The sequence below is a fragment of the Ylistrum balloti genome, unplaced genomic scaffold (assembly GCF_031769215.1).
Source record: "Ylistrum balloti isolate Yb309-2 unplaced genomic scaffold, AGI_CSIRO_Ybal_v1 Utg370196, whole genome shotgun sequence".
Taxonomy (NCBI): Eukaryota; Metazoa; Mollusca; class Bivalvia; order Pectinida; family Pectinidae; genus Ylistrum; species Ylistrum balloti.
The window spans coordinates 1,481,505-1,507,938 of record NW_026782173.1 but is presented as its reverse complement, the minus strand read 5'-3'; the positions used below and the strand labels follow the sequence as shown (position 1 = coordinate 1,507,938).

At 39.4% G+C, this 26,434-nt stretch overlaps 1 protein-coding gene across 1 annotated transcript in view; it reads right to left on the bottom strand.

The window, feature by feature from the left end:
• LOC132551341 (short-chain dehydrogenase/reductase family 42E member 1-like) overlaps positions 1-26,434 on the bottom strand; it is a 170,668-nt gene that overhangs the window by 69,083 nt on the left and 75,151 nt on the right. The window contains exon 4 of the mRNA XM_060215475.1: positions 2,365-2,422. Coding sequence (XP_060071458.1) covers positions 2,365-2,422 — 58 coding nt within the window. The remainder of the gene's footprint in view (positions 1-2,364; positions 2,423-26,434) is intronic.

Genomic DNA, 26,434 nt, shown 5'->3' with positions numbered 1-26,434 from the left:
GGACAGACAGACAACAAAATGATTTGAATAGTCCACCCACCATTATGTAACAAGAGATACCAGGGGGATCTTGGTGCCCATCTTTGCTTGATTTTCGTTTGTTCTTAAAAATTAGATTGTATTCCCTTATCTTTTCTTTTCTGTAGTCTTTTTTCTTTGTTTGTTTTTCTTTCTTTCATTCTTTCATCTTTCTTTCTTTCTTTTAACTTAATTCTAAGAAGTTTGAAAATTCCTCTGAAGAAATACTGATGATAAACTCTAATTGCCAAAACATATATGGTCGCCTGTTGGCAATTCAGGTTTTTTAAACAGTCTAAAAACCAAAAGGACTCAGTGAGGGCTAAAGAGGTCTCAATAAATGAAATTTGAGACAGATCCATCTTGTACTTCTCAAGAAATTGCATTAAGAAAGTTAATTGTCAAAATCCAATATGGTCATCTTTCTGTCGATAAAATGCAGTAGATTCTATTGTACTTCATTGTGTACAGCTGATATTGATAAAAGTCTTAGTTGATTGTAAAACTACAGATTCCATTGACATTGAAGATTATAATACACAGCTTATAACTGAAAATTTAGAAAGCCTTCACTACACATTTATATTGCCTTATTTACTTTGTGATGGGATCAAAACTTTAGCTGACAGTGTATGACAATACTAGAACTGCACAGAGACCTATAACTTGTGGAATGTGAGCTATAGGCCTGATTACTGTTGGCATATGATTTGAATGTTAATGGTCAGCGATAAAACGACTTTATCTTTTTCAGGCTCTGTTGCTTTCCTTACTCTAACGCTTTTCTGATGAACAGCGTAACCGTTTGAATCCCAACGACAACCAATACGATTAAGTCAATTACCTCTTCTGCCTCTACCATCGCCCTATGTGAACATGAATAGTTGGTGTAGGGTTTCCCATGAAGATTTATAGACTCAGCTGTGACATTCCTGATTTTCAGACTAGGGTTTTGGACGAACAAACTTTATTTATTTTACATTATTTCCTTTCAGATTATCTCAGATAATGTTTGACATTCAGTTTAATTTAAATCTAAACAAAATGATAAGAATATCACCATATCTCATAAATCCATGACAGTTGAATTGGAAATTACAAACTGTCTCCAGACATTTGTTTATGTATTTGTCCTAGAAAACAATTAAGCAAACCGAAAAATGAAGGAAAGGGAAAAAGATGGAAATAATTATCTATGGGTTTTATGACAACATATTTTTGTTCTATATGCTCTCACTGACGTCATTGTTGACATCAAACAGAAAGCGTAAATTTAAATAGATCTCTCTTGAGACGTAATACAAATCTAATATAAAACAGGATGCTTCTGTGGAAAGGTCAAAACTTTCATGACAATTCTTAATTTTGTCATATTACTGCGATGCTTTCTACAAGGCATTTTAGTATGTTGTACATATGATGTAAAGAGGGCAGCTATCAACAACATTCTGATTGAATCTTTATAGGACGAATATCAGACATGGATGTGAGCACAGTGGGCACAACTCGATTATTGTGTAAAACATGTTGAATAAAAAAAAAACTTGTTTCAAGAGTAATTCTGAGATTAACAACAGAATTTCATAAGTGCCTCTCTACAGTACCTCCCTACAGTACCTCTCTACATGACTTCTCTCCACAGTACTTCTCTACAGTACTTCTCTACAGTACCTCTCTACAGTACCTCTCTACAGTTCCTCTCTACAGTACCTCTCTACAGTACCTCTCTACAGTTCCTCTCTACAGTACTACAGTACCTCCCTACAGTACCTCTCTACAGTACCTCTCTACAGTACCTCTATACAGTACCTCTCTACAGCACCTCTCTACAGTACTTCTCTACAGTACCTCTCTACAGTACCTCTCTACAGTACTTCTCTACAGTGCCTCTCTACAGTGCCTCTCTACAGTACCTCTCTACAGTACTTCTCTACAGTACTTCTCTACAGTACCTCTCTACAGTACCTCCCTACAGTACCTCTCTACACGACTTCTCTCTACAGTACTTCTCTACAGTTCCTCTCTACAGTACCTCTCTACAATTCTTCTCAGCTTCCTGAGAAACACAAACCACTATCGTTTGGGAAACATTATGTTACACATCTAAAATCTTTACCTCAGGTTACTTGACTAACACTCAAGTCTACCGAGTCTATTGCTCTATGAACAGTCTAGGTCATTTTGAGGTCATTTCTTTTTATAGTTGCTTGTTAGAGCTACCTCAGTGAACAACATACAGAAGTCTTCCCTATGCTATCAAATGCAATTGGAGTGACAAATCTTGCTAAAGGACCCAATCAGGACAGCACAAACCAGTCTGTGATCTTCCTGAGAGTAAGATCTTACCATCAATGACGTTTTCAGTGCCTCCTATGTTCACAGCTTCAATCAATTTCTTGTTTAACTGAAACAACAGAAAAACATTGTTAGATAGACACCTGGTACAATTGTTGCTTTAGGATTCAACAAAACAGTTGTTCTAACATCCATCAATCCCTTTTATTTACCTCCATTACTCCTGTTAGGCCATACCCCTATATAACAAATGTGTCCTTCCTCATTGATATCACAATATTAAAATCTGCACAAATCTCGTAACAAAAAAAGCAGATTTCACAATCAATTCCAATTTCTGGATTTGGCAATGTTTTAAGGGAAAAAATCATCAACAGAAGACAAGCAAATCCCTAAGGGGCTATTACACTTATTGGTCCCTCAGATGAGGTGAGTTCAAAGAAAATATGTTTATTTTGGTTTCTGATATATTTGATCAACAGAACAGTATTGTTTTCTTTGGTTACCAGAAAATGACACACAGTCATTATCAAAAAACAGTATTGTTTTCTATGGTTACCAGAAAATGGCACACAGTCATTATCAAAAAATAGTATTGTTTTCTATGGTTACCAGAAAATGACACACAGTCATTATCAAAACACAGCATTGTTTTCTATGGTTACCAGAAAATGGCACACAGTCATTATCAAAACCCAGCATTGTTTTCTATGGTTACCAGAAAATGACACACAGTCATTATCAAAAAAAAAATATTGTTTTCTATGGTTACCAGAAAATGACACACAGTCATTATCAAAAACAGCATTGTTTTCTATGGTTACCAGAAAATGACACACAGTCATTATCAAAAAAAAAATATTGTTTTCTATGGTTACCAGAAAATGACACACAGTCATTATCAAAAAACAGTATTGTTTTCTATGGTTACCAGAAAGTGACACACAGTCATTATCAAAAACAGCATTGTTTTCTATGGTTACCAGAAAATGACACACAGTCATTATCAAAAAACAGTATTGTTTTCTATGGTTACCAGAAAGTGACACACAGTTATTAGCACAGCACATCATTGATTATGAGTGAAAAACAGGACTTTAGGACAGTTATTGTGTGATAGTGTTTAAATGGAAGGGACCAGTTACTGTGTGACAGTGTTTAAATGGAAGGGACCAGTTACTGTGTGACAGTGTTTAAATGGAAGGGACCAGTTACTGTGTGACAGTGTTTAAATGGAAGGGACCAGTTATTGTGTGACAGTGTTTAAATGGAAGGGACCAGCTACTGTGTGACAGTGTTTAAATGGAAGGGACCAGTTATTGTGTGACAGTGTTTAAATGGAAGGGACCAGTTATTGTGTGACAGTGTTTAAATGGAAGGGACCAGTTATTGTGTGACAGTGTTTAAATGGAAGGGACCAGCTACTGTGTGACAGTGTTTAAATGGAAGGGACCAGTTACTGTGTGACAGTGTTTAAATGGAAGGGACCAGTTATTGTGTGACAGTGTTTAAATGGAAGGGACCAGCTACTGTGTAACAGTGTTTAAAGGGAAGGGACCAGTTACTGTGTGACAGTGTTTAAATGGAAAGGACCAGTTATTGTGTGACAGTGTTTAAATGGAAGGGACCAGTTATTGTGTGACAATGTTTAAATGGAAGGGACCAGTTATTGTGTGACAGTGATTAGCTTAAGGGTACCGGTTATTTTATGACAATGATAAGCTGAAGGGTATCAGTCATTTTGTGACCGTGACTACCTGAATTAGAAAACAATGTGTGACAGTGATTTGGTGCTAGGACCATCAATTGTTAAATGGTAATTTTTGTAAGTATTTCCGTACAAATATACCATTCCGTGTCGAGTCAATCTTACATTCTACAACTTTTTAATAAAGACCAGTCTTGACTCTGTCTGGAGAATGTTAAGTAATGCTGTTATGTAGATAGTGACTAGAGTATTTACAGACGAGCTTGGGTACCTCTGAGACACAATTCGGCTGGCAGCAACTTAAATAATTATTGACTTGGTATTCTAATCTTAATGAAACATATGTGGTCTCGAGACTGAAGCCAATGCATGAGTATAGTTGAAAAATGCCTACTGGTAAAATGACAAGTTGAACAGAGACATACGATAGCTGAGATCAGGCATATTTAACAGTCAAGGTCAAACCAAAAGGAGCCACCAATTTCAAGTAAAATAAAAAGAACAATGGAGAAATGTCTTATGTTTTCAAATTACTTTTAAAGCCATCAAGCCTAGTTTCTTGATTTTTCTTAAACTGAGTTTTTTTAAGAAAACTATTTAAGTGGTACATGTTTTTATTCAGTAAGCTTGAGCAACAGTTAAAAAGTCAATGAAGCAAAAACAGATTTAATATATGAAAAAGAAACGTTCTACAGACATGGGAGACATAGCACTCATTACTCTCTATAACATGCACTGGTGCAGTAAGAACAGTGGGGTTGTGTCCCCAGTAACCTGTGCTCAATCTGTCACTTGTCAGGAACATCCGTATCACTTCTACTTCTGTCCTTAATTCCATCTAAACTGCAGAACAAAGATATGTAATTAAGAGCCATTTATTTCAACTGGGTATTGTTAATGTTAATGCATTCAATGACATGAAAAGACAACAACTTCCTAAAATATTGACTAGAATGAATTCTGATGCCAGTGTCTCATGGAACCGAGTTCCTAAAATATTGACTAGAATGACCTCTGATGCCAGTGTCTCATGGTACCGAGTTCCCAAAATATTGACTAGAATGACTTCTGATGCCAGTTTCTCATGATCCTAGTTTCTCATGACACCAGATTCCTAAAATACCGACTAGCAAAATCTCTGATGCCAGTGTCTCATGGTACCGAGTTCCTAAAATATTGACTAGAATGACCTCTGATGCCAGTTTCTCATGATCCTAGTTTCTCATGATACCAGATTCCTAAAATATTGACTAGCAAAATCTCTGATGCTAGTTTCTCATGATACCAAGTTCCTAAAACATTGACCAGGAATCCATCTGATGTCAATTTCCTATAACATTGATTAGGAAAGGTCTTATACCACTTTCCTGACAACGTCAGTGCTAGTTTCCTAAAACAATGACTAGAAAATCCTCAGATGCCAGTTTCTCATGATACTGTGTTTATAAAACAATCCTTTGGTGTCAGCATCTTATGATGCCAGGTTCCTATAACAATGAATAGGAAAGCCATGTACGACAGTTTCCAAACCATTGACTAGAAAAGCCTCTAATGTGAGTTTCCAAACAAATATATAAATCTAACAATTCTGAAGACTCATTTTTGAAAATTCCCAGACCCTGTTTCTGAAATTTAATTGGAAGTTAATAATTCTACCGTTCTTTGTGTAATATACAAGACAATAATTTTATAAATAATTTTCCTACGTACATGTTTCATTAGTATGTGACAAGCTTTGTAATAGGCGTCCTTCCTGGAAACTGATTTATAATGTAGATATTGATAGGTAATTTTCATAATGCCATTACATAGACCTACAGTAGTATACTAATTCAGCCGGTGTACTGACAGATTTCATCAAGTCCCCAGGATACCAGGGGGACTGTCCTTTACTGCCAAGCCTCAGTCTATCATTAAGTATGTCCCTCTCGAGGATGGAGCACTGTCTTCCTTGTCATCATTTAAGGAAAGTGACCAGCCATGTCTTTAAAAATCTGTCCAATCCCACAGATGTTCCAAATTGATGAGATTTACATAGAAGATATTTGAGTAAATCAACATACATGTAGCTGTCACATAATTTAATGAGCAGGCCTTTGAATTTGATCATTACGTGCATGTAACAACAATGTCCTGACAACTCCTACTGTATATAGATAATCATCTGTCACCAGATTCCGGCCCACTAACATTTTATTTCTCCTTCAATAATATCAAGATTTCTTATTTCCTTGTTTTGTCTGTAGCTTCCTGTGCTTAGATGTCATTGTAGTTAGTTTGATATTTTCATGGAAGACAGTAAACCTGTCGTTGTCAAAGTAATCACAATTTCATTTTAGGACAATGGAAAAATAGATATCAATTATTTTCTAGGTCCTACAAGAAAAGAAAAGGAAAGAAAAAATTATACACTACAAGTCAGGCAAAATGTTCTCAACTTCACATGTATAATCAAAGAATGATGACATGACATCAAAAACAAAACAGAATGAGATTACATCGTCACCCTGATTCTTTATATAATCTGATACGATAGTAATTATATAGATTTGGTGACAGTGAAGCGTCCTGGAGGGTGACACAAACTCTGTTTAAATGTACACGAATAAACACCTCAATACCAACAAACAGTCTTTTCATTTCAGTAATAATTACCATAACTTTAGTATGCAAATACAGTACCTACACCCATCTTTGTATCCCAACAACAAAAGATTCAAAAGAAAAACAATCCCGCCCTCCCTACGATCCATGAGCCATCACGGCAGGAACGCAGAGTGATCTCCCTTCCTCTTACCTTTATGGCTGCCGACGAGTGTGGAGGTGTCTGAGCTAAGTGCTTTTCTTACTCCTTCTCTTCGTACTGCCATTGTCGTTTGAGTATATTGTTACTCTATTAGTAGTCTATAAACCCATCTCCCAACTTATATTGTGAAATTAAGTATTGTCATTTGTTTATTTTGACCGTATTTCCGGCCGTTTTTTCCTCCACGTATTCGAGTGCGTGACTACTTGTCTCGTTGCTTGGATTTGCGTGAAGTTGGAATTTGTTTTTCTTGCTGCTTTGTCGGCCGTGTTGTACGGCCGTTTTATTTATGCAGTGCAATCTTGCTACGTACGGTAGGCTTTGTGCTCTCGTTCGTAGTTTTTTGATTGTTCGAGAACTTCGTTTCCGGCCGTGTTTTTCCTCCGCGTGTTCGAGTGCGTGACTACTTGTCTCGTCACTCGGATTTTCGTGAAGTTGAAATTGTTTTCTTGCTGCTTTGTCGGCCGTTTTGTACGACCGTTTTCTTTTTTTGCAGTACAATCTTGCTGCGTACGGTAGGTTTTATGATCTCGTTCATAGTTTTTTGATTGTTAGAAAACTTTTTATCCTTGTTTTCATTGTTACAATTTTTTATTGTTTCGATGCTGGATAAAGGTGCCGGGTTTACGTCGGGGGTCAGCGCATGGATGTTCCTATTTCTATAGATAATGGGAACCCCATGATACCTGTCCCATTTGCCGACATTGCAGCCAGACCTCGCTATGTGAACTTTGTTTGCACATGGAGTCTGCTGCTTAGGCTCCCATGCCTTTCCAGCTAACTTTCCGCCGGAAGAGGGATTCGTCCTCTTCTTCCGGTAAGGGAAGTAAGCTTTTTAAGACCTCCCTCCTCAAGTTCTGAACCAGAGCGTTCCTGCTGGGGGTGCTCTCGTTCCACCGAGCTCCGCCCTTCAGCAGGGGGTGGCTCCCCCTGTCCAGGTGCGTCCTGGAGTAGGGGGGGGGGGGGGGCAGCCCGACCCTGACTCGGCGCAGTCAAGGGTCGAATTGGCCGGTAGCTCTCGATAGGCGGCGGTGTTACCGTCGGAAAGGGACTTCCGGTCGAGGTCTCTGATTCCTTCAGGGACCTAGGCGCGCCAGGTGGCGTCGTTGGTGGGGGCTGCTTTGACTCCGGAACTGTGCCTTCGGGTATAGGGTCAGGGGCCACAGACTTTTTGTCAGGATTGTCTGTGGCTACGGGGATTAGTGACACTTGAGTTCACTAATCCTGGTGTCAGCGCGGGGTCTGTTTTCCCACCCTCACAGGCTTCTGGCTCTGGGACTTTCCGTCCCTATCCAGATTTCCCAGTGCAGGGTTTCCCAGGGGGTTTTCCCCCAAGGGTTTGGGGCTTCAGGCCAGGAGTCCAGTTTCCGGTCTCCCTTTCCCCCGGGCTCAGGGAGTAGGGGTGCATGCGGGCACTTATTCCTGGGTCGCCCAGGCCAACCTGCGGATGGTTTTGGGTACCAACAGTTACTCAGCAGTTACGGGCTTAGCCCGTACATGTCTGGGTTTCCACCTGGTGGGAGTGGCGGTTCATCCTGGTCCTTTGGACAGGGTGTCCAGCCCCAGACTCAGGCAGGCCATCTTGGCCAGTTCTGGGGTCACTCCCGGCCCGCTGGACCGTTCCCATTCCCTCAGGGGTTTGGGTTTTTACCCCTTGGGTCTTCACTCGTGGAACCCATAGGGGTTGGTCTCTCCTCTAGGAGATGTTATAGCAGTGCGGAATCCCCCCAATGTTCTGCTACTTCGGGGGCCTTGTTGGCCAGTCCTATAAGGGTTTGCCAGACCTTAAGGACTTCCGCCTCAAGCGCGGACCCGTCGGTCTCCTGTTCCCAGGGGTCGGCTTCGGGTCTCCGACCCAAGCCTACAGCTACGGCTGTTGGTCGCGCTGCGTCCAAATGCCATAAAGAGGAGTTCCCCTCTGCGGAGATGGCTCCTCTGGCGGCCCCTGTTCCTCCCAAGGGGACTTCGGTCTCTATTGAGGAGGAGATGGACATCGAGGGTGCGGGCTCGGCAGAGGAAGACGATGTCATACATCTTTCTCCTGGGCCAAGAGGGTTCACAAGGGGAAGATGGCCCTGAGACTGCTGAAGCGGAGGCTCAGCATGTGCTTTCTGGGATGCGGGTCCTCCGGGCCAACATCTCCCGGATTCTCAGGGCGGAGGTTTGCCCACCGCCTCAGCATCGTTGGCGCCTGAATCCACCATCCTTCTGGGTTCCCTGGTGGCTCCTCGGGCTTCCGTTCGCTCAGATCGGTCTCTGCCAGAAGGCAATATCATGTCTTCGGTTCTGGCCACGGCCCGGGCTCCGGTTTTAGAGAAGGACTCCTTCTCTACACGTGCTTCCGGGTTTGTCGGTCTGCAGCTCAGTGTTGGTGAATTGTCGGAGGCTTCAGCTTCCGACTATGCCACACATGATGGGCAGCTGGCCTCTCAACCAGCACAGCTGGAGTTGAGACAGCTGGCTGCCTGGCCCGGCAAATCAGTGGACCAGGTGGTGCTCGATCCCAAAGAGCACCACAGGATGGAGAGAATGTTGCACCTATCCATCCAAGTTCTGTCATACATAGACTTCCTGACAGTTTGTCTATACAGGGTATCCGATTTGCCTGAGTGTCGGTTATCCGAGACAGAACAGCCGACATACAGGACACGGCAGCCTTGCAGGTTCTCTGCTCGTCAATGCCGTGTTGGCTAGGCAGTTTTCAGTTCTGAAAATCCGCCCAGTCCAGTAACCCTACCGTTTCCGCTTGTTGAATGCCCCCTTCTAGGGCGCTACCCTGTTCAGGGGAGCTCTTCCTTGGGTTCAGAAGGATATGAAGGAGGACTCGGTCGCCTCAGCACTTCTGGTGAAGAGGTTTCAGGCTGAGAAGGCCAGTGCCTCGCAGGGGTCAGTGCCTCCTAAGAAGAAGGCGAAGTCTTCGGCTGCTCAGTTTTCTGCACAACACTTCAACGGCAACAAGGGGAAGGGTAGGAAGGGTAAGAAACCTCCTGGGGGCAAGAAGAAGGGTTCCTGACTATTTCTGCTTCTTGGCCGCGAAAGGCGAAGGGTATGGCCGGGTGGACGGTGGTTCTCCTTTCCCGGGCTCATGTCCTTCTCCCGCAGGCTCAGGCTCCGGGTGGGCAGACGATTCTCTGGTCTGGCAGGGGCTCAATCTGCCCCATCCGGAACTCCCTGTGGGCGGACGTCTCTCTGCTTTCCTTTCCCAGTGGCAGGATATTACAGATGACGCTTGGGCTTTTGTCGGTGGTCAGGGAAGGTCTAGGTATTTCCCTTCTTCAGGATTCGTCCCTCGCCTACTGGCCGTTTTTGTTTCTTTCCTCCTCCCAGGGATTCAGAAAGGGCACGGGTGCTCCAGGAGGAAGTAGGGACCATGCTGCCAAGGCAGAGATGCCCTTGGGGCTCACGACAGCTCCTTTGGTGTTCACCAAGTTGCTGCTGGTGTTTCCTTCACTCACGCAGAATAGACGTCCACATCTATTTCGACGACTCCCTCATGCCTCTTTTGGTGTGGGAATCATTAGTGAAGGACACTCGTCTGGTCCTGAAACTCTTGCTCAGAGTCGGCTTCATTCCTTCCAGAGAGAAGTCAGAGGTTCCTTCATATTAGGACTTCTTCTTCCTGGGGAACCATTTTGACATGGTTCGGGGCTTAGCCCTTCCACCTCTGGAGAAGTTTGAGAAGGTCAGGGCTCTGGCTCTGACTTTCATCACTTGGTCGCTTGTCCAGGTACATTGGTTCCTCAGTTTTCTGGGATATCTCAACTCCTTGGCATATGTGGTCCCCCTAGGGAGGATTCACATCGGACCTCTCCAGATGTTCCTCCTGTCTGACTGGGTTCCGTCATCCAGGAGGCCTGGATCCCGCTTACCCAGTCGGTCAGGGAGTTCTCTTGCTGGTGGACCATTCAGGAGAACGTTTTCCACGGGGTACCTCTGACCAAGCCTTTCCCCTCTATGATCCTGTTCATGGACGCGTTCATGACAGGAATGTGAGCTTACCTCGATGGCCAATGCCGCTTGGGGGAGTGGTCTGGCGAACAGCTCTCGGAGCACATCAGTGTACTCGAGATGAGACTGTTCATTTGGCTCTGCAGTCCTTTAGGGGTATCCTGCAGTCCAAAGTGTGGCTACCGACAACAGTTGTCGCGTATCTGGAGAGACAGGGGCCACCAGGTCTCATGTCCTGTGTGCCCTCTCCATCCACATCCTTCTTCTCTGCCAGGACATGCAGTTGACCATAGCGGTCAAGCATCTTTCTGGCAGGCTGAGTGTGTTGGTGGCCACTCTCCAGGCGCCACCAGCCGGTGTTGACGGAATGGCAGCTGTGTCCCTTGATTTTCAAGGGGAATTGTCAGGCGTGGGACAGACCTATTATAGACCTGTTTTCCACTTCCCTGAACAACCAGCTGCTAACCTTCGTCTCCCCGGTCCCAGACCGTAAGGCGTGGGCTGTGGACACCCTTTCTCTGGAATAGGAAGGGACGTATGCATATGCATTCCCTCCCTTCAACCTGGTGGGCAGGGTTCTACAGAAGTTCTGGGAGCATCACTGCTCCTTACTTCTGAGAGCCCCTCTGTGGCCGAGGCAAGCTTGGTTTCAGGAGCTCTTGTCGTTTCTGGTGGAGGAGCCCTTGGCTCTCCCCACCAGACCGAATCTCCTTCGCCAGCCTTGGCCCAGAACGACACACTCTTGACCAGAGATCCTCCACCTTCACGAGTTGAGGCTATCTCTGGAAGCCACGCCAAGGCAGGCTTTTCTCAAGAGGTGTCAGATTGCATTGAGCAATCAATCAGGGCTTCCTCTTCTGCCGTCTACCAGTCACATTGGATGATCTTCTGTGATTGGTGTGTCGGCAAGGAAGCTTATTCATTCGAAGCCTCTGCATTTGATTGCGGACTTCCTAATCTCTCTGTTTAGGTACCGCTATCTGCCACCTGGCACTATTGCTGGCTATCGTACAGCTATTGCCAGAGTTCTTGCTTGTTATGGCAGGAAGGAGATCGGTTAGTCCTCCTCTCTTTCTGCCCTAATCAGAGGCTTTGCTATGAATAGAGTTGTTTTTAGCGAAGAATCAGGTTCCGGGGTTCTCGCACGATCCCATCAGGATCCTGGCTGTGACTAGCTCGGAGGAGCGAGATAGGTTGCTTTGTGTTTGTCGGGCTCTTAGGTTTTATCTTGATAAAACCAGGGGGGGGGGGGGGGGGGGGGGGGGGGGCGGGGGGGGGGGGGGGGGGGGGGGGGGGGGGGGGGGGGGGGGGCTCTCGATCCCATCTGTTTTGCCCATTAAACAGGGACAACGAGATATCTCCTCCCAGTCGGTTTCCAGGTGGGTTTGCCAGGTGATTTAGTATGCTTACGAGTATTTTGATGATCTGGCTCGGGCGAGAGCGAAAGCGCGGTCTCACGAGGTCAGGGCCCTTGCTTCATCCTGGGCCCTTCTCTCAATGAGTCCTCCTTTCAGGAGGTCATGTCTGCAGTATTCTGGCAGGGCAGGGATACCTTCACAGATTTTTATCTGTGATCCCTAGCTTCCCACTCAGAAGGCCTGTATTCATTGGGACCTTTGGTGGTGGCATAGTCAGTGGCTGGGCCTCCTCGTTAGCCCCGGGCCATGTCTTTCCGTATGGCGGCATGTGGGTACACCTGCTCTTTCACAGAGAGGTCCCTTCCTTCACTTTAGCACTCTGTTCTCCCTCCCTACTACTTTGGTTGTGCTGAAGGGGCTGCCTGGCTTCTAGTCACCACTACGGTAAGACGAATTCGCATACTAAAGTTATGGTAATTATTACTGAAATGAAATTGAGGTTTTTTAATGTAAAACCAATTTTCATGATGTAATACTTACCATAACTTTATGGAGTCCCACCCTATCCTCCCCTCTTCCTTATCTGCCTGGCTGCCCCTCTGAGGGGTTTATGCCATAAAGGTTATTAGAGGAAGGGAGATCACTCTGCGTTCCTGCCGTGATGGCTCATGGATCGTAGGGAGGGCGGGATTGTTTTTCTTTTGAATCTTTTGTTGTTGGGATACAAAGATGGGTGTAGGTACTGTATTTGCATACTAAAGTTATGGTAAGTATTACATCATGAAAATTGGTTTTACATTAAAAAACCTCAAAATAAGACCATCTCTTTTTCACATGTTAACATCCTCTTTTTTGTCAAATTCATTGGAATTGCACGTAACATTAGCCATACTATCTGAAAATTTCGTAAGGGTCCAAAGGCCATATTAATGCATGTAATCCTATTCAGGTTTCAAAGTCAAATTAAGTTACTGTGATATGAAGTTTAGTAAGCTGTGAATAAAGAGGCTTGATTGTACCAGAAATAAAATGCTTATCTTTAGGTTTCTAATATCAAATATATTTCAGAATTTAAACTGTAATTAAATTGAAATTGAAAACACGTTTCTATGTTACCATGAATTAATAATGTTAAAATTCCTAAACAATTTTGAACAAACACATTTCTATAAAATACAAGTTATGTATGGGTCTGGCGCCATTGTGGGTCGATTCAGTTGTGCATTATCACCTAATAATGCACTGTAAACAAATCACCAGGAGCTCTTTAACACCTATATTGTCTTGGGACACTCACTTTCATTCCAGTGATAGAGTACTCCTTTTGAGTGACAAAGTACATGTTCCATCTAGATAACTATATCCATAGTGACAGAGTTCAGGCCTGACCTAGATAACTATATCCATGGTAACAGAGTACAGGCCTCGTCTAGATAACTATATCCATAGTGACAGAGTACAGGAGTGAGAAAGTACAGGCCTGACCTAGATAACTATATCCATAGTGACGGAGTATAGGCCTGACCTAGATAACTATATCCATAGTGACAGAGTACAGGCCTAGTCTAGATAACTATACCCATAGTGACAGAGTTCAGGCCTGGTCTAGATAACTATATCCATAGTGACAGAGTACAGGTGTGAGAGAGTACAGGCCTGACCTAGATAACTATACACATAGTGACAGAGTACAGGCCTGACCTAGATAACTATAGCCATAGTGACAGAGTGCAGCCTGGTCTAGATAACTATGTCCATAGTGACAGAGTACAGGCCTGACCTAGATAACTATATCCATAGTGACAGAGTACAGGCCTGACCTAGATAACTATATCCATAGTGACAGAGTACAGGCCTGGTCTAAATAACTATATCCATAGTGACAGAGTACAGGTCCTAAGTGACTGAAGACAGGTCCTTAGAGACAGAAGAGAGGTCTGATCTAGTCAGGTCCTTAGTGACTGAAGACAGGTCTGACCTAGTCAGATCCTTAGTGACTGAAGACAGGTCCTTAGTGACAGAAGTCAGGTCATTAGTGACTGAAGACAGGTCTGATCCAGTCAGGTCCTTAGTAACTGAAGACATGTCTGATCTAGTCAGATCATTAGTAACAGAAGTCAGGTCTGACCTAGTCTGATCATCAGTAACAGTACAGGCCTGACTTAATAAGGTCCAAAGCAACAGACAGTGACAGAGTACAGACATGACCTAGTCAGGTCTGTAGTAATATAGATCTGACCTAGTCAAGTCCTTAGTGACAGAGCAAAGAGCTGATCTAGTCGACTCCTTAGTGACAGAGCACAGGTCTGACCTAGTTAGGTCCTTAGTGACAGAGCACAGGTCTGACCTAGTTAGGTCCTTAGTGACAGAGCACAGGTCTGACCTAGTTAGGTCCTTAGTGACAGAGCACAGGTCTGACCTTGCTTTAAATATCAGTGGTCAGTACAAAACATGCTAGGTGTTTCAATAAGAAGCAGAGACAAGTTTAAAGCAATATATACAACACTGTGCATGTATCTGACATCCCATCTCTCCTTGTCAGTCTCTTGTCTGAAAAATTACATCCCAATTATAAGTGGTTAACCAGAAAATTGACCAAATGATTGAGTGATTTAAAACACTGCATTAATCAGGATGTTGTAATATATGACTCTCTATATATAATCTGTGAAAATCTATACCATCCATATCTTTGTATCAATACACAAAGTGATCCCATTTGCTGGCTTAGTTCAAACAATAGAAGCATTTCAGTGATATAATTAATTACCTATGTTCAGAATTGTTTGGATAGGCAAATGTTGGGTAATGAGTGACTTTAATTGATTTTTTGACCTGAATGTATTTGGTATTATAATGAAACATAAAACTTACATAAATAAACTTATAGTACAAAATCCATTTTATCACTGATTTCTTTTTATTGATTGGTCAAATATAAAAATTTGCTATTTGAAACAGAACAAAAATTCAAATTACAGAATTTACACGAATATTTTTTGGGTCAGAAATCAAGATGAATTGAACATGAATAATCTAAATATATTTTTATGTAACTCAAATAAACATAGCTATTAACCATTTGTTTAGTTGTTTTACCATGTTCATTTTTAAAAATCATGACAAACAAGGGAGCTAACTCTTATAATACACCAAACCTAGGGTAAACAGGTATAATGAATGGGCAATCACTGATAAGTTTGGGTTTGTCCTTCTCAATATAATTGAAAATGACCATATTTCTTAAATATTATCGTATGTACTACAACTCCTTATAAATAAAAAATCTACAAAAGAAACATTGATTGAAGAGAATCTAGTCATGGACAGATCAGACCAACAGACGGACAGTAGGACAAACACAGACAGAGTGGCAGGTTTAGTTTAGTCAGTTTAGACATGGCCAGGTCAGTGCAATAAATGGAAAGACAGACAGAATGACAGACAGACAGAGATACAGCCTCTGGATATGAAGGTCAGTGTAGACACAGACAGGTCAGTCTAATGGATGAATGGACAGACAGAGGAACAGACATGGACAGAAGGACAGCCTCAAGATCTGCAGGTCAGTCTCAACTTGGACAGGTCAGACCAACAATTGGATGGACAGACAGACAACAGAGAGACAGCCTAGGGGTTTGTAAGACTAAATATTGGGTAGTCAGACAGGAGGATTAGATCACGTCAACAGGGAATCTGCGAAAAGCGATATATCCTGAATTCAATAGTCAGAGAGTGTGTGACCACAAGGCGATGGTTACCTGACAGACAGCTCTCGAATGCCCTTGGAGGGTTGAAAAGACAATGGTAAACTAAGGGCTCCCTAGCGACCTAATTACATCTGATCCCAACTACACATTGTCACACCATCTGCAGACGGATAATTCCAAAAGCTATTCAAAGGACAACTTCATAAGTCCAAGTCTTCCGTACACAACTGGTATAAACACTAATTATCTCAACATCTAGTCAGTATTTTGTATCACATATGCAACTAAGTTTCCCTTAATTATCATCATCTGGGAAATCAAAATTTCAAAGAATGTAAAAACTACAGAAATCTACAAGAAATTAGTTGTAACCCAATGCCCTTCTACGATTATTACCGAAGGGTTTGGCTGGAACTGGGGTTACAGGAATACACAATGCACATCTATAATGTTATTCATATATTTGGCAAGCCTAAGAAAACAAAATTTATTGGAGATAACTAAAACTTTTAGAAATAGTATCAATATGTGACAGAATCTAGGTCCAGAAGACATCACAAAAGGTACAAAACACAAATGCTTCTTGTAGATCTAGTGATATTTAATTTATTTAGAGAATCGTGAAAATTTTAACACCTACAGGTACCTTAGTCAATATGTTCTGACTTATCTACATCTATACTACAGGTACCTTAGTCAATATGTTCTGACTTATCTACATCTATACTACAGGTACCTTAGTCAATATGTTCTGACTTATCTACATCTATACTACAGGTACCTTAGTCAATATGTTCTGACTTATCTACATCTATACTACAGGTACCTTAGTCAATATGTTCTGACTTATCTACATCTATACTACAGGTACCTTAGTCAATATGTTCTGACTTATCTACATCTATACTACAGGTACCTTAGTCAATATGTTCTGACTTATCTACATCTATACTACAGGTACCTTAGTCAATATGTTCTGACTTATCTACATCTATACTACAGGTACCTTAGTCAATATGTTCTGACTTATCTACATCTATACTACAGGTACCTTAGTCAATATGTTCTGACTTATCTACATCTATACTACAGGTACCTTAGTCAATATGTTCTGACTTATCTACATCTATACTACAGGTACCTTAGTCAATATGTTCTGACTTATCTACATCTATACTACAGGTACCTTAGTCAATATGTTCTGACTTATCTACATCTATAATTCAGATATTTCCACAAAAAAAAGTTTAAATAAACTTAATCAACCATAATTAAATTGTACATAAATGTACCTGTATATATACCTACAGTGTGTTAATATTTAATTAGATTTGTTTTAATATCCTATCCCAAAACACTATTTTCAACCACACAAATGTCTGTAATTCTGATGAATTTGTTCTGACTTATCACATTTCCCCTAAAGGTACCTTAGTCAAAATTGCTCTAATAAAAAAAATGTCATAACAGGTACAGTCAGTGCATGAATGTCATCACATGACAGTCAGTACATGTCATCACAGGGCAGTTAGTAAATGTCATCACAGGACAGTCAGTACATGTCATCACAGGACAGTCAGTACATGTCATCACAGGACAGTCAGTACATGTCATCACAGGACAGTTAGTACATGTCATCACATGACAGTCAGTACATGTCATCACAGGACAGTCCATCACAGGACGGTCCATCACAGGACCGTCAGTACATGTCATCACAGGACAGTCAGTACATGTCATCACAGGACAGTCAGTACATGTCATCACAGGACAGTCAGTACATGTCATCACAGGACAGTCAGTACATGTCATCACAGGACAGTCAGTACATGTCATCACAGGACAGTCAGTACATGTCATCACAGGACAGTCAGTACATGTCATCACAGGACAGTCAGTACATGTCATCACAGGACAGTCAGTACATGTCATCACAGGGCAGTCAGTACATGTCATCACAGGGCAGTTAGTAAATGTCATCACAGGACAGTCAGTACATGTCATCACAGGACAGTCAGTACTTGTCATCACAGGACAGTTAGTAAATGTCATCACAGGACAGTCAGTACATGTCATCACAGGACAGTCAGTGCATGTCATCACAGGACAGTCAGTACGTCATCACAGGACAGTCAGTACATGCCATCACAGGACAGTCAGTACATGTCATCACAGGACAGTCAGTACATGTCATCACAGGACAGTCAGTACATGTCATCACAGGACAGTTAGTACATGTCATCACAGGACAGTCAGTACATGTCATCACAGGACGGTAAGTACATGTCATCACAGGATGGTCAGTACATGTCATCACAGGATGGTCAGTACATGTCACCACAGGACAGTCCATCACAGGACAGTCAGTACATGTCATCATAGGACAGTCAGTACATGTCATCACAGGACGGTCAGTACATGTCATCACAGGACAGTCAGTACATGTCATCACAGGACAGTTAGTACATGTCATCACATGACAGTCAGTACATGTCATCACAGGACAGTACATGTCATCACAGGACAGTCCATAGGACAGTCAGTACATGTCATCACAGGACAGTCAGTACATGTCATCACAGGACAGTCAGTACATGTCATCACAGGACGGTCAGTACATGTCAACACATGACAGTCAGTACATGTCATCACATGACAGTCAGTACATGTCATCACAGGACAGTCAGTACATGTCATCACAGGACAGTCAGTACATGTCATCACAGGACAGTTAGTACATGTCATCACAGGACAGTCAGTACATGTCATCACAGGATGGTCAGTACATGTCACCACAGGACAGTCCATCACAGGACAGTCAGTACATGTCATCACAGGACAGTCAGTACATGTCATCACAGGACGGTCAGTACATGTCATCACAGGATGGTCAGTACATGTCACCACAGGACAGTCCATCACAGGACAGTCAGTACATGTCATCACAGGACAGTCAGTACATGTCATCACAGGACAGTCAGTACATGTCATCACAGGACAGTCAGTACATGTCATCACAGGACAGTCAGTACATGTCATCACAGGACAGTCAGTACATGTCATCACAGGACAGTCAGTACATGTCATCACAGGACAGTCAGTACATGTCATCACAGGACAGTCAGTACATGTCATCACAGGACAGTCAGTACATGTCATCACAGGACAGTCAGTACATGTCATCACAGGACAGTCAGTACATGTCATCACAGGACAGTCAGTACATGTCATCACAGGACGGTCAGTACATGTCATCACAGGACGGTCAGTACATGTCATCACAGGACAGTCAGTACATGTCATCACAGGACAGTCAGTACATGTCATCACAGGACAGTCAGTACATGTCATCACAGGACAGTCAGTACATGTCATCACAGGACAGTCAGTACATGTCATCACAGGACAGTCAGTACATGTCATCACAGGACAGTCAGTACACGTCATCACAGGACAGTCAGTACATGTCATCACAGGATAATCAGTATATGTCATCACAGGTGAGTTGGTAGATCTAACTAAAATTACATTGTTTTACAATAAAGTTTCTACTTTAAGCATTAAGGAACACTGATAGGTAATATTTATAACTTTTATTCAAAACTAAAGGGCAGTTATTCTGTCCTATAATTAAATTAATCATCATTCTCCGCTGAATCAGATCTGTAGCCCTATTTTTATTTGATGTCAATGTAAATCCAGCTGCTTACACCTACAGAGGAGTCATTGCACTTGAATGAAATTGTCTCTCACTTATATCCATTTTAAAAAGAAGAATGAAGAACGTTGACATTCATCTAGTCATGAGACTTTGAAACCATATGAATCAATAAGTTGTGTAGATTGTGTGTTTATTCTGAGACATAATCTGTAATGTTGTGTTCCTGTTTTAGTTCCAGTCATTACTTTTTAGTCTTTAATGAATGCCATGACATTTGTGACAATCGCCCTTCCTATTTACATGCACATGTACGCACTCTTACTTCATTAAATCTGTCCAAATTACATCGTCCTCCACACATCACTATAATAATAGACACCCCCTCCCATTGACATAATTATTATAATAAAAGACTTCCCCCTTCTTTAACAAAATCAAAATCATTCACACCTGTAATAATGTACTACCATAATACTAGCACCAAAACCATGAAGTAGCTGTGGTGCCTATTTTGCCATCATGTAAGGCAGTATTTGAATCAAGATTCTCTAATGTTTCTGACATATAACACAAGATAAAAGGTATATTGTACATAAGTAGTTTTCAATGGTCCTCAAGATACATCATCAGGATAAAAATCTCTCATAATCCTCAAACTTTGAGCTGTGGTGGCAATGGTGGTGAAAACAATGCTGAAGATGTATTAGAAGACGAGGTCTCAATCATCAATTGTCATCCATGTATAAGTACCGAATTAGAGGAGCAATATTCCAGCAACAGAGAGGATAACTTAAAATAGCAAATAAAAATTGATCGGGAAAAATCACATGTTAAATGACACATTATAAGTAAACCAATGGTTTTCCTGCAAATTTCTTATAAAGTACTGTAAAGTCATGTCAAAGGTCATCATAAGGTCGGCAAGGGTCAAGTTAAGTTAAGTTAATAATGGATGCAGGCAAAACAACGCCTCTATGTCCATATCTAAATTTGATATATCATACAATGTAGGAGGAAATAAATTGTTACATAGTGACTTAGCAATTTACGGTTTTGAAAGATAAAATTATTGTTTATCATGAAATATTGAGATATAGGTCTATTCATATTTCAGTGCTTAATATGGTATAACTTTCAACAACTATTTGGCATTACTTAGATTTCATGCATATCTGTATTACCATAAAGTGGAGCTATCCGACAAATACAAACCAGAGTAATGTTTCATTACTGAACTATGTTATCTAACCACAGCATTCCAAATTAGTGCAATACTATATCCTTGTAATAATTCCTGTAGCATTGTGATACAAAGATCAGAGAATTAACTGAAACACACACTAATGTATAGTATCCTTCAATACACACTAATGTATAGTATCCTTCAATACACACTAATGTATAGTATCCTTCAATACACACTAATGTATAGTATCCTTCAATACACACTAATGTACAGTATCCTTCAATACACACTAATGTACAGTATCCTTCAATACACACTAATGTACAGTATCCTTCAATACACACTAATGTACAGTATCCTTCAATACACACTAATGTATAGTATCCTTCAATACACACTAATGTACAGTATCCTTCAATACACACTAATGTACGGTATCCTTCAATACACACTAATGTATAGTATCCTTCAATACACACTAATGTATAGTATCCTTCAATACACACTAATGTATAGTATCCTTCACACTAATGTATAGTATCCTTCAATACACACTAATGTATAGTATCCTTCTATACACACTAATGTATAGTATCCTTCAATACACACTAATGTACAGTATCCTTCAATACACACTAATGTACAGTATCCTTCAATACACACTAATGTACAGTATCCTTCAATACACACTAATGTATAGTATCCTTCAATACACACTAATGTATAGTATCCTTCAACACACACTAATGTATAGTATCCTTCAATACACACTAATGTATAGTATCCTTCAACACACACTAATGTATAGTATCCTTCAACACACACTAATGTATAGTATCCTTCAACACACACTAATGTATAGTATCCTTCAATACACACTAATGTACAGTATCCTTCAATACACACTAATGTATAGTATCCTTCAATACACACTAATGTACAGTATCCTTCAATACACACTAATGTACAGTATCCTTCAATACATACTAATGTATAGTATCCTTCAATACACACTAATGTACAGTATCCTTCAATACACACTAATGTATAGTATCCTTCAATACACACTAATGTATAGTATCCTTCAATACACACTAATGTATAGTATCCTTCTATACACACTAATGTATAGCATCCTTCTATACACACTAATGTATAGTATCCTTCAATACACACTAATGTATAGTATCCTTCAACACACACTAATGTATAGTATCCTTCAACACACACTAATGTATAGTATCCTTCAACACACACTAATGTATAGCATCCTTCTATACACACTAATGTATAGTATCCTTCAATACACACTAATGTATCATATCCTTCAATACACACTAATGTATAGTATCCTTCCATACACACTAATGTATAGTATCCTTCTATACACACTAATGTATAGCATCCTTCTATACACACTAATGTATAACATCCTTCAATACACACTAATGTATCATATCCTTCAATACACACTAATGTATAGTATCCTTCAATACACACTAATGTATAGTATCCTTCAATACACACTAATGTATAGCATCCTTCAATACACACTAATGTATAGTATCCTTCAATACACACTAATGTATCATATTCTTCAATACACACTAATGTACAGTATCCTTCAACACACACTAATGTATAGTATCCTTCAACACACACTAATGTATAGCATCCTTCTATACACACTAATGTATAGTATCCTTCAATACACACTAATGTATCAAATCCTTCAATACACACTAATGTATAGTATCCTTCCATACACACTAATGTATAGTATCCTTCAATACACACTAATGTATAGCATCCTTCTATACACACTAATGTATAACATCCTTCAATACACACTAATGTATCCTATCCTTCAATACACACTAATGTATAGTATCCTTCAATACACACTAATGTATAGTATCCTTCAATACACACTAATGTATAGTATCCTTCAATACACACTAATGTATAGTATCCTTCAATACACACTAATGTATCATATCCTTCAATACACACTAATGTACAGTATCCTTCAATACACACTAATGTATAGCATCCTTCTATACACACTAATGTATAGCATCCTTCTATACACACTAATGTATAGTATCCTTCAATACACACTAATGTATCATATCCTTCAATACACACTAATGTATAGTATCCTTCAATACACACTAATGTAAAGCATCCTTCAATACACACTAATGTATAGTATCCTTCAACACACACTAATGTATAGTATCCTTCAATACACACTAATATACAGTATCCTTCAATACACACTAATGTATAGTATCCTTCAATACACACTAATGTATAGTATCCTTCAATACACACTAATGTATAGTATCCTTCAATACACACTAATGTATAGTATCCTTCAATACACACTAATGTACAGTATCCTTCACACACTAATGTATAGTATCCTTCAATACACACTAATGTACAGTATCCTTCAATACACACTAATGTATAGTATCCTTCAATACACACTAATGTATAGTATCCTTCTATACACACTAATGTATAGTATCCTTCAATACACACTAATGTATAGTATCCTTCAATACACACTAATGTATAGTATCCTTCAATACACACTAATGTATAGTATCCTTCACACTAATGTATAGTATTCTTCAATACACACTAATGTACAGTATCCTTCAATACACACTAATGTACAGTATTCTTCAATACACACTAATGTACAGTATCCTTCAATACACACTAATGTATAGTATCCTTCAATACACACTAATGTATAGTATCCTTCAATACACACTAATGTATAGTATTCTTCAGTATATCCTTCAATACACACTAATGTATAGTATCCTTCAATACACACTAATGTATAGTATCCTTCACACTAATGTATAGTATCCTTCAATACACACTAATGTATAGTATCCTTCAATACACACTAATGTATAGTATCCTTCAATACACACTAATGTATAGTATCCTTCAATACACACTAATGTATAGTATCCTTCAATACACACTAATGTATAGTATCCTTCACACTAATGTATAGTATCCTTCAATACACACTAATGTACAGTATCCTTCAATACACACTAATGTATAGTATCCTTCAATACACACTAATGTACAGTATCCTTCAATACACACTAATGTATAGTATTCTTCAATACACACTAATGTATAGTATCCTTCAATACACACTAATGTATAGTATTCTTCAATACACACTAATGTACAGTATCCTTCAATACACACTAATGTATAGTATCCTTCAATACACTAATGTATAGTATCCTTCACACTAATGTATAGTATCCTTCAATACACACTAATGTATAGTATCCTTCAATACATACTAATGTATAGTATCCTTCACACTAATGTATAGTATCCTTCAATACACACTAATGTATAGTATCCTTCAATACACACTAATGTATAGTATCCTTCAATACACACTAATGTATAGTATCCTTCAATACACACTAATGTATAGTATCCTTCACACTAATGTATAGTATCCTTCAATACACACTAATGTATAGTATCCTTCAACACACACTAATGTATAGTATCCTTCAACACACACTAATGTATAGTATCCTTCAATACACACTAATGTATAGTATCCTTCAATACACACTAATGTATAGTATCCTTCTATACACACTAATGTACACCTTCAATACACACTAATGTACAGTATTCTTCAACACACACTAATGTACAGTATCCTTCAATACACACTAATGTACAGTATTCTTCAATACACACTAATGTACAGTATCTTTCAATACACACTAATGTATAGTATTCTTCAATACACACTAATGTACAGTATCCTTCAATACACACTAATGTATAGTATCCTTCACACTAATGTATAGTATTCTTCAATACACACTAATGTACAGTATCCTTCAATACACACTAATGTACAGTATTCTTCAATACACACTAATGTACAGTATCCTTCAATACACACTAATGTATAGTATTCTTCAATACACACTAATGTATAGTATCCTTCAATACACACTAATGTATAGTATTCTTCAATACACACTAATGTACAGTATCCTTCAATACACACTAATGTATAGTATCCTTCAATACACTAATGTATAGTATCCTTCACACTAATGTATAGTATCCTTCAATACACACTAATGTATAGTATCCTTCAATACATACTAATGTATAGTATCCTTCAATACACACTAATGTATAGTATCCTTCAACACACACTAATGTATAGTATCCTTCAATACACACTAATGTATAGTATCCTTCAATACACACTAATGTATGGTATCCTTCAATACACACTAATGTATAGTATCCTTCAATACACACTAATGTATAGTATCCTTCAATACACACTAATGTATAGTATCCTTCAACACACACTAATGTATAGTATCCTTCAACACACACTAATGTATAGTATCCTTCAATACACACTAATGTATAGTATCCTTCAATACACACTGATGTATAGTATCCTTCTATACACACTAATGTACAGTATCCTTCAATACACACTAATGTACAGTATTCTTCAACACACACTAATGTACAGTATCCTTCAATACACACTAATGTACAGTATTCTTCAATACACACTAATGTACAGTATCTTTCAATACACACTAATGTATAGTATTCTTCAATACACACTAATGTACAGTATCCTTCAATACACACTAATGTACAGTATTCTTCAATACACACTAATGTACAGTATCCTTCAATACACACTAATGTATAGTATTCTTCAATACACACTAATGTACAGTATCCTTCAATACACACTAATGTATAGTATTCTTCAATACACACTAATGTACAGTATCCTTCAATACACACTAATGTATAGTATCCTTCAATACATACTAATGTATAGTATCCTTCACACTAATGTATAGTATCCTTCAATACACACTAATGTATAGTATCCTTCAATACACACTAATGTATAGTATCCTTCAATACATACTAATGTATAGTATCCTTCAATACACACTAATGTATAGTATCCTTCAATACACACTAATGTATAGTATTCTTCAATACACACTAATGTATAGTATCCTTCTATACACACTAATGTATAGTATCCTTCAATACACACTAATGTATAGTATCCTTCAATACACACTAATGTATATTATCCTTCAATACACACTAATGTATAGTATCCTTCTATACACACTAATGTATGGTATCCTTCAATACACACTAATGTATAGTATCCTTCAATACACACTAATGTATAGTATCCTTCAATACACACTAATGTATAGTATCCTTCTATACACACTAATGTATAGTATCCTTCTATACACACTAATGTATAGTATCCTTCAATACACACTAATGTATAGTATCCTTTAATACACACTAATGTATAGTATCCTTCAATACACACTAATGTATAGTATCCTTCAATACACACTAATGTATATTATCCTTCAATACACACTAATGTATAGTATCCTTCAATACATACTAATGTATAGTAAACATAAGATAAGGAATTAAACAGCATCATACAGCTGTTTCTTTACACTAACATCCAATGCTTAGTCTTCTAACTATGTTTAAATTAAAGGCAATCATTTCACTCAAAAATGTATTTTCCATATATAAACTCTTATCCATTGAGAGTATTTAATGAATTCTCATATATCTGGGTAGTGAAAAGGTTTTTTTTTCTTAATTTTGAATAAATATGACCCCATTTGGCC